Source organism: Myotis brandtii, unplaced genomic scaffold, assembly GCF_000412655.1.
Source record: "Myotis brandtii unplaced genomic scaffold, ASM41265v1 scaffold681, whole genome shotgun sequence".
NCBI classification, from domain to species: domain Eukaryota; kingdom Metazoa; phylum Chordata; class Mammalia; order Chiroptera; family Vespertilionidae; genus Myotis; species Myotis brandtii.
This window is the reverse complement of record NW_005370660.1, coordinates 911,347-921,568: the sequence shown is the minus strand read 5'-3', so window position 1 is coordinate 921,568 and position 10,222 is coordinate 911,347. Positions and strand designations below refer to the sequence as shown.

At 40.5% G+C, this 10,222-nt stretch overlaps 1 protein-coding gene across 7 annotated transcripts in view; it reads right to left on the bottom strand.

The window, feature by feature from the left end:
* The window catches only part of SLC4A4 (solute carrier family 4 (sodium bicarbonate cotransporter), member 4), a 311,607-nt gene that overhangs the window by 276,969 nt on the left and 24,416 nt on the right, over positions 1-10,222 (bottom strand). For 2 of the 7 annotated variants that reach the window (XM_014529484.1, XM_005881630.2), the window contains exon 2: positions 6,766-6,839. In XM_014529484.1, coding sequence (XP_014384970.1) covers positions 6,766-6,838 — 73 coding nt within the window. In that variant the 5' untranslated portion in view covers position 6,839. Of the gene's footprint in view, positions 1-6,765; positions 7,079-7,170; positions 7,301-10,222 lie in introns of those variants that run through there. The other 5 variants (XM_005881629.2, XM_014529481.1, XM_014529483.1 and 2 more) reach the window with 5 other exon arrangements.

The window sequence follows — 10,222 nt, the reverse complement described above, 5'->3', positions numbered from 1 at the left end:
AGGTTTCTGGGGTTTTGTTTATCTTCTATAAATGTTACAATGTTTCCAACTGAAGCTCAGAGGCCGGCAAGGCAGGCGGGGAACGTTGGAGTCCTCTGTCACTGAAAGAAGCAAGCCTCCCTGTTCGGATCAGCTGCCTGGCTGCCGGCCGCCATCTTGGCTGACAGTTAATTTGCATATCTCCCTGATTAGCCAATCGGAAGGGTAGCGGTCGTACTCTAATTACCATGTTTCTCTTTTATTAGTGTAGATTTGAGTTAATATGCCTCATCTTGGAAAAGGAGGCAAATTAGAGGCAATGTGTATCAGAGGAGTCTAACCATGAAAATCAGATCTCACACCCAGAGGTTAAAGGAAATCAGAACAAGCTCAAAGAGAAATAGACAGCAGGCCCTGGGAACCTTCCCTGGATTATTCTAGCTTGCTTTTTCCAATACAGGAAGCATTAGATAAGCATGGGTAGGAAGGCAAAGGTTAGATGCTGATAAAAAAGAATTAAGCAAATAAAAATCACTTAGGCCAGTTAAAAATTTTGGAGTGATATTAATTATTGGTGAAAATGAAAACTATTGGTGAAGTTGTTTTAATCAGAAAGAAAAAAGAACAGAGATGGTAGAGTATAAAACCTCCTTTTCCTAATGCCAGGTACGGCAGTAACGCTGTTCCTGGTAATAACCCAAACAGTTCTCCGGTGAATGGCATGCCCCACTGTTCCCATTTTACAGAGCAAGAAACCCCAACTCCAAACTCTAAGTCTTGTCCTCACTTATGCAACAATTCAGCAATAAAGTTTTAAACTTATATTCCCAAACTGCTGCTTAGCCACTCTGCTTTAACACACATGAATAAAACAAATGATACCATCCCCCCCAAAAAAAATCAAACAATATGTTTCAGAAATATGACCAGATACAAATCTTCTAAAATGAAATTTTAGACAAAGAATTCTGTAGACAAAATTGCTGCAAGTGTATCATTTCAGAATTTCTAAATCCTTACTAAACACAATGCAAGTACCAAATTCAGTTTTTTTATGGCTATTGCCATGGACATGTAGGGCAGAAAGTGGCTTCAAGAGGTCCTTAGCCCATACTGTCCTCCCAGGGAATTCTCTGCAGTTGGAAAACCCTGGGAACGGGTGTCTGATTCCAGCTTCAAAAAACCGTGGCATTATCATCAGATTTCCTTGAACCTTAAGAAACCTGTGGACAAGTGTTCAATCTCCCTGACGCAGCAGGAGGTGTCAGACAGCTCCCAAGCTCAGTGCTGCCTGCCTTAGGACCGCGGACGGGCTTTCAGCTGGGGCCACCAGGAGAAAGAAACAGGGCACTGTATGGACTCAACTTGCTCTGCGAAACCTAGATTCAAGTATCAACCCTTAAACGCCTCGCCACATTTCTTTAAAGTTCTCCAATGTGTGGGCACATTGTTTCTTTTAAGCAGGCTTTTCCTTCGGCAATATTTGCCCAAGTGTTTCCTTTGCACACACTGTTTCTGAGAAATTAGAGTGACCAGCAGAGAAGAGGTCAGCACAATGCAACCGGACACTTATATCCAGTGCTCAGAATAGCCCAGCCCCAACTCGGCCCCTCCCTTCCCATCTGATAGGTTTTCATTCACTCCTGCTCAGCAATTCCATGTTTTACCACTGTAATTATTAACAAATGTCTGCCAGGCCCCACTTTTTCTTTAGAATACTACCTCCTCCAATACACATAAATACATCATCCTCATATCCTCTAGTGAAAAATAGGTTTAAGTCATTATGATTTCATGTCTGTAAAATGTTGAGATCCCGACTTCCAAAAAGACAAAAGCTACCATTTCATCATTTTGTCTCTCTCCTCAAAAGACAGAACTGAAGCAGGAAAAGAAAAATTAGGCAGAGAGGTATTTTAGAGGCTTCTTCGCCTTATCAAAATAAGTATATAAATGACATAAATGTCAATCATCTTTGAAAAATTAAACGAGAGTAACAGCAAGGATAGTCTCACTAGAAACTGTATCATCTTATTTGACTAAGACTACTGATAACCAAATTTCTCACTAAAAATCTAAACAAAGATTATAGAGTACTATGTAAAGCAATTCTACATATGCTTTCTTTAGTTTATATTATGCATTCATTTATTCACTCTTTCTTTTAACAAATATTTGGTAAATGTTTATTCTGCTCCAGTGTCCTATTTTTTTTTACTTTTACTTCCCTAAAAATAATTCTCCGGTAAAATTCCATGCATTTCCAACAACATTCTCTTAATGTCCATCCACAGACATGGGACTCTGCATTAATTCTTCTTCCTTCTGGAGAGATGAGAGCTCACTTCCTCCTGGCCTTAGTTCTGAATGGGAGAGGAAAGCCACCACAATGTATCAGAATAGCTTTGAGAGCACCGATCGGACTGCAGAAGTGGAGACACATTTCAGCCAATATTGTCTTGCTGTACTTTACACTTCCTGAGTTGCTGGTTAGACTTGAGGTTAAGAAAAGGCCCCTCCTCATAACGTCAGAGTGCCACAGCTTGCTTGGGAAGGTACCTAGCACTGCAGGGCCAAGGCCTTATCTCAAAGGATAAGGTGGAGTTTGCTCTTTTCCCCTATTTCGAAATATGAGATTATTAAGTAATCTGTTTACATCATACAGATCCAAAATGCTGGCTGACTTTCTTAGGGATAAAATATGTATAAGATATCCCTCTGGAAACAGATACCTGGGGCTCTTTCTTCCTATCTCAACTTTGGTTCACTCCACAAAACCTGCCAATTCCCCCTCTCTGTGTGCGTTTGAAATGAAAACAAAGAGCAGTTCTCACAGTCGGCATTTCTGGGGCATCTGGTAACATCAATTTGTCATCTACAGGCCAATTCTGATGAAAGTACCTGGACTGGAGATGGAGCCTTTTGGTACAGAAAAAAATATGATTATCTTAAATGTTAAACTTTTTAAAAGAGTTTATCCACAGCAGCCACTCTGAGCCAAAAATGTTAACTCCACAAAACCATACACAGTATAACATAACCAATGAAAGAACAGATATTAAAGCTTCTCTTTATTTTTTTGTATTTTTTCTTTTTATTAAATTTATTGGGGTGACATTGGTTAATAAGACTGCATAGGTTTTCTGTGTACACTTCTATGATATAATCTTCATATTGCATTGTGTGTCCAACACCCAAAGTCAACTAATCTTCCATCACCATATACTTGACTCCTTTTACCCTTTACTACATCCCTATACCCCCTTCCTTCTGGTAGGCACCATACTGACGTCTGTGTTGGTGAGTTTTTGTTGGTTTTTCTTGTCTGTTCATTTGTTGCTTTCAGTTTTATATCCCACATATGAGTGAAATCATATGATTCTGAACTTTTTCTGTGACTTATTTCACTTATCAATGAGTGAAAACAAAGCTTCTCTTTATTTTAAAGATTAAAAATTGACACTTGGTTACCTTTTTAAAGAGTATATCTTTACACTACTAACACAAAAGCACAAGGCAAATTATGTGAAAATGAGGTTTAGGTCTTTAAATATATCCCACACAGATGAATTCATTATTTAAACAGAAGATGACTCCTCTTCTGACTCACTGTTCTGAGTGAGTTCTGCAGTTGATGGTATTCTTTTAGTTTTCAGATGGTGGATTAAGTGTCATGCCACCCACGGAGAGTAAAGTTGAACCAGGTGAACTGAGGGCGGGGTTGAGGTCCCCGTCTCCCTCCCCTACTCAGAACTACAGCAGTAGATGAAAGTATGAGAGCACACTGGGCTCTTTTGCATCAGACTGAGCTCAATCCAATGCCCCCAAATTTGAGGGTCTAAGAAGAATTTTAAAAGCATGAACATTTCAAAGTAACTAGAGCTACTGGACCTTTGTCACCCTAATAATTACTTAATGGAAGTACATCTTATTTGTGCAAATTACTTTAAAAGACAAAGTTTTATGTTGTTTACTTTTGCCAAGTGTGCTGCAACATGCAACAGTCATGTGTACCCTAGAAGCAAGAGAAATAACTGCTTGCATTAAAAAAAATTTTTTTGTTTGATAATAGAAATGTAAGGTGTCCCAATTCCTTTAACCTTTGAATTTCTCATCCTTAAAACTGGAGCGATTCCTTCTGCCATAAATGTACCAGAACTCAGCTACTTATGTTCTGAGATAATAGCTTGCTTTCCTTCAAATACACCCTTCTTGGTGCAATTAAAAATATGAGGCGGCCCTAACCGGTTTGGCTCAGTGGATAGAGCATCGGCCTGCGGACTCAAGGGTCCCAGGTTCGATTCCAGTCAAGGGCATGTACCTTGATTGTGGGCACATCCCCAGTAGGGGGCGTGCAGGAGGCAGCTGATTGATGTTTCTCTCTCATTGATGTTTCTAACTCTCTATTCCTCTCCCTTCCTCTCTGTAAAAAACCAATAAAATATATTTTTTTAAAAATATGAGGCGGATTTATGTCCTTGAGGAGTACATTCCCACTCAAGATACAAAAGCATTCTCATTATAGGTCTTGGCAGTCAAGTCATCTGTTTCTTCATGCTCAACCACTTCATGCTCAACCGCATAGATAAGCCATCACACCCATGTCCACTGCAACTTCTTTATACTTTCACCTAGAGTCACTATAAAATGTAAGTGCTCCCACCCCCATCAGATGGAGCCAGGTGAGAAAATGGGAGGGTCCATTGGGTGGGCACGGAATTAGAAACTAATCGTTTCTATTGAAGTTCTAAGAGGTGTACTGTACAAGAGCCTGTACTGTTGGGTGTTCGCCACCAAATAATGATACCACAGACAACCATCCTGTAGGCCCTGAGGACTCAACCACAGGCAACTGGCTAAACATGCCTTGAAAGAAATATAATCAACTCAGGCTCCAACCAACATGAATGATAATCATTCAAATAGATGTCTCAGAACAGGAAAATACACAAACCCATGTGGCAAGTTTAATCACCACAAAGCCAAACAATTTTATAGATGTTTTATCAACTTTCGTTGTCTTTTTTGTTTCTCCTTAGAGAAACCTGGCTACTGATTTGTATGCTATCCATTAAATTGTTGTCTTAATTTTGTGCCTGAAAATCAAAGGAAATACTTCAGGAAATTAACTTCTTGGTCAAAGCCTTACGAAACCCATGTACAATACCCAATTGCAATAGGGTGCTGTCAATCCCACAGAACTAACACACTCAAGAAAGTGATTTACATCTGGTGTGAACTTAGCTAGAACATTATTCTCTAGGAAAACACACACACACTCAGACACGCACACACTCAGACACTCACACATCTCATTCCCAAGCTTCCTCACTGATTTTTCTACTTTAATTGTCCTGAGACTATAGAATATTCTTTCAATCCTACAATATTTCTTACATGCAATGCTATAAGTTTAATATTCTTATATCCTCGTTGACCCTGGGACAGTGACAATGGAGACTTAACAGCACAGTTTGTAAGAATCTTAAGACAAAAGTTTTACTATTTTGCTTTCACGAACTTGACATTTTCCCACAGTCATGTTGTAAAAGTGCAAGGAACCCATAAAACAATATGAAAGAAAATACTGTAGTTTCCTTTTTCCTAAGAAACTTAGGTGTCAAATTCTTATTAGTCTCGAGAGTATAACTGCAGGAAGTAGCAAGGTGGAGGGGGGAACCTACCCTCCAACACTGCATGGTCAGAAGAAACTTACTAAGGAAATGTGAGAAAAAACACCATGGTCACTTTTTTCAAACGACTCCAGGTGGCACAGAAGCATCACTTGCCTGGGATGAGTCTGATTGGAGAATCACTCCAGAACACATAACACCACCCTCTCTTTCCTATCCCCACCACCCCTCCAGTCCAAGTTTTTGGTATACATTAAATGTTTACCAAATGGCACTAATCAAACTAGAGTTTCCAAACACATATAAGTTGTCTCTCGGGTGATTTTAACAGGCATATTTTATGACATGGTTCACCTGCAAGTTTCATTTAATTTTATGAGTACCGATTATTTTTTAAATCTCATTATAAATATTCATAACACCTTGCATATCTGTGATGCCTTCACATAATTACTTTAACAAATATTAAGTCCTGCTTTCTCGCTATCAAATCAATAGCATTATTCCACATTATTGAAAAGTCAAGCGAGAGACACATTAAAAGCATCATAATATGAGCTAAAATTTAACTTTTATTTGGTTTTTAACAGGACTGGGGAACATTAGCAAAAGAGGTCCTGGGGTTTTTTTTAAGTAAAACATGCTTGTCCATCTTTTCCTAACTGAGACTCATCCATGATTACCACTCTTTACATCCTCAGCTTATACCCCTCTTCCTGGCCACAATGGTATCAGTCTCCTTCTCTAACATCTGTTTCTCTACCCTGCAAGCTATATGAAAGGACAGGAGAAGATTCAACCAAACACATTTATATAAATCTAGCAGCTTCCTTAAATTAGTCACTGGAAGGTGGTTCATATGTCCTGGCAAAAAAAATTCTTTTTTACAAAGAGGCACCAGCTTCAAAGTAAGACCCCCACCCCCATCCCTTTTTTTAAACCATGCAGGACTACACTGACTCAGATTCTGGTGGTCCAATGAAGTTCTTAAAATTACTTTCTGTGTCGAAGCAAAATGGGGAGATTAATGAAACTCCTAGAAAAGCTTAGGTTTTTAACTTCAAAAATATAAGATACACGGAATGGACAAATGCTACTATCTACAAAGACATACGTATATGCATATATACTTCCCTGGACCCATAAAGCTCACCTTCTACTTCTTCTTCATCACACACATGCTTAAGGAAAGAAGCCCCTCTGTCCAGGACAGCTTCATCCTCCATCCTATAGTAATAAAAAAGAAAAAAAGAATGCTCAGACTTCTCCTGGAGGGAGCCACTCGAAGCAGCCCAGCTTCTGGGCAGGTTGACCTGCAAGCTGTTGTTCATGTTAACGGGGCACCGTCACTCTTCGTCTGGTGACTGCCACTTCTTCACGCAGCTCCTCTCCTCTGGTGGTAGAGAATACTCCGGTCCCACATGGCTTCCGCTCTAACCTTGAGAGGGCACCCACATGGACAGGTGAGAGAAAATCATCTCAATCCCGCAGGCTGGGTGGTGGGGGTGCTCCCCTTCGGGATTTGCATTTGGAAAAAAAAAAGGAAAGAAAAAAATACCAAGAGAGGAAGTTTGGTATATCTGGAGTGCTCGTTGATGATCGTTTGTGGAAATCCAGCTTCAGTGCTGAGCTCTTTAAACACCCACTGCATAAAAATGTATGCCCTCACGCACACACATGCACACCCACCCACACACAGATAGCGACAGGGAGGTAGGCTAGTGCACAGTGAGAGCCTAGCTTCCAGCCAGCCTCTTAATACCAGCACAGCCCAGTATGCTCTGTGGAGTGGCAAGCTTTGAGTCACATGTTGGCCTTACGGAAATCTGACATCTGAGGATTATCCAGCAACGCGGCTTCGGCGACAGTCACACATATATGCCACCCATTCATTTATGCTCCACATTCTTATCACACGCCTCTCTCTGTGTATCTGTCCTGTTAACTCTTCCATGAAGGGCACAAAGTTCTTCATTTTGTAGCCACATTATGCTGTCCTCCTGTCACCTTACATAATAGGATCCTCTCTGCAATTTCACATGCTAAATAAGACCTCAGGACCCATCCAAGTAATGACAGTGTTTGTACGGCCTCTCGGTGCCAAACATGTCTCTCGTTTAAGGAATGAGTTACGGTTTGCTTCCTTATTCCGGGGCTCATTTTCACTGCATTAACTTTGACATACAGAATTCCACACACTCTATTTATAGTGAAAGCAGAAAGAAATCCCCAATTGCTCAAATGCTGCTGTGTCGGCCTGGTCTAGAAACAAAGAACTTTCTCTGGGGACAGCTGCTCTATGTCACACCATACATGAGCGCCGCCAGAGGACCAAATGTTTACGCTGCATTCTATTCATCCATCTATTCAATGTCCGGGCATGGAATACTGTAGGTCTGTTTTCCATATTGCCTGTAAAACTTATTCTTGTGCTTCAGATACTTGTTATAATATATGTGGATATGCACTGAATTCGCATTTTTCCTCCTCTTTATTTTAGGAGCATATCCATCTTGCAAACAACCGTCTTAGCAAAAAGTGTCAGAAGTTTGGTGTCAGGTGGACCTGGGTTTTAAAAATCTCAGTCTAACGCTTAATATTTGCATCACCTGGAGCAAAGTATTAACTTTGTGAGCCTCCATGTTTCCATCTATAAAACTGGGATACTAATATCGACCTTGCAGGACTGCTTTGAGATTCAAATTAGGTAACAAATGTGAAAGTACTCAGTTTTGTGCCTAGCACCTACTACATGTTTAATTCCTTTCTTCCTTCCTGATTCCTTTTTACCCTAACATTTGTTGGCGGACAATGCCATTAAGAAACTCATTACCTTCAGACACTTGCAGAGTATTTTCTTTCAGGGATACGGGACATGCATGCAAAAATTCATCCTGATAAATATCTAGTTCCTTCTCTGTATGAAAACTAAAAATATAAAATTAAATACAAATGGGATATGGATCAGCCGCCAGAATTATGGTAGAAAAACAATGCCTTGAAGACTTGAGAAGCCAAGTCTTTTGCCAGCCCTCTCTGAGCCTTTCCCATGAAGAATGGATGATGCACTGATTTACTCTCCAGCAATTGCTACGTCCTGGCACTCCTCCAGAGGGAGGGGAATGCATCTGCGAATAAGACAGACAATTCCTGAGAAACAGAGTAATAAATAGATAAACAAGGTCACCTTAGACAGCATTAAGTGCTTTGTAAGAAATACAAGGAGACAGTGGGCTGCCTGGTATAAGGTGGTTCAGATGAGGCTTCTGAGGACGTGACATTTGAGCAGAGAAGAAAATGATACGAAGGAACCAGGCATTTGAAGATCTGGGGGCAAAGCATTCCAAGCAAAGGGAACAGCAAGTGCAAGGCCCTAAGGTGGGAACAGTTTAGCGTGTTCCAGGAATGGAAATGAGGCCCGGGAAGCTGGGGAGAGAGACAGGAGGAATCAGGGCCATGCAGGCCATGGTGGTCAGTCAGCATCAGAGGTGTTCTGGGAGCCACTGAAGAGTTGTGTGTTTTTTATTCTGATCTACTGAGGTATAATTGACATATAACGTAATATTAGTTTTAGATGTACAAGGTGATTTGATATTTGCATATACGGTAGCCACTCCTTATCTGAGAGGGACGTGTTCCAAAACCCCCGATGAATGTCTGAAACCGATGCTACTGAATCCTATATATATGTTTTTTCCTAGACATACATACCTATGATAAAGTTTAATTTATAAATTAGGGCATTTCACAGACAGACGATTCATTCTTACTGTAGACCTTAGCAACCTCAGCATACTACATTTTTTAAAATATATTTTTATTGATTTCAGAGAGGAAGGGAGAGGGAGAGAGAGATAGAAACATCAACGATGAGAGAAAATCATCCATCAGCTGCCTCCTGCACCCCACCCTCCAACCCCCACCGGGAGCATGTGCCCTAACCAGGAATCGAACCATCACCTCCTGCTTCATAGAGTGAAACTCAACCACTGAGCCACTCTGGCTGAGCTCAGCTTACTACATTTTTTCCTTTCCTCATTAAGCCAAGAACTTTTACTTTTTCACTTAAAGGAAGGACTTTTCTTTGGCCTATCCAAATTGCCAGCATCACCACCCTTGTGCTTGGGGGCCATTATTAAGTGAAATAAGGGTAACCTGAACACAAGCACTGCGATACCGTGCTATCTGATGACTGAGATGGCTACTAAGTGACTCATGCATGGAGAGCGTGGACAGGCTGGACAGAGGGAGACTCACGTCCAGAGTGGGACAGAGCAAGACAGCACGAGATCTCATCACACTACTCAGAACAGCACCCAATTTAAAACTTATCGATCGTTTATTTCTGGAATTTTTCATTTAATATTTTCAAACCCCATGGGTAACTGAAACCATGGAAAGTAGAAACCTGGATAAGGGGAGACTACAGTATTGTGAAATGATCACACCATGATACGTCTAGTTAGCATACAGAGTTACAAAATTTTATTTCTTGGGATGAGAACTTTTAAGAGCTACTCATTGGGCAACTTTCAAATATGCAATACAGTATTATTAACTATAGTTAAGAGTTTTAAGATGGAACTGTTTTATCGTTTTTAAAGGCTCAC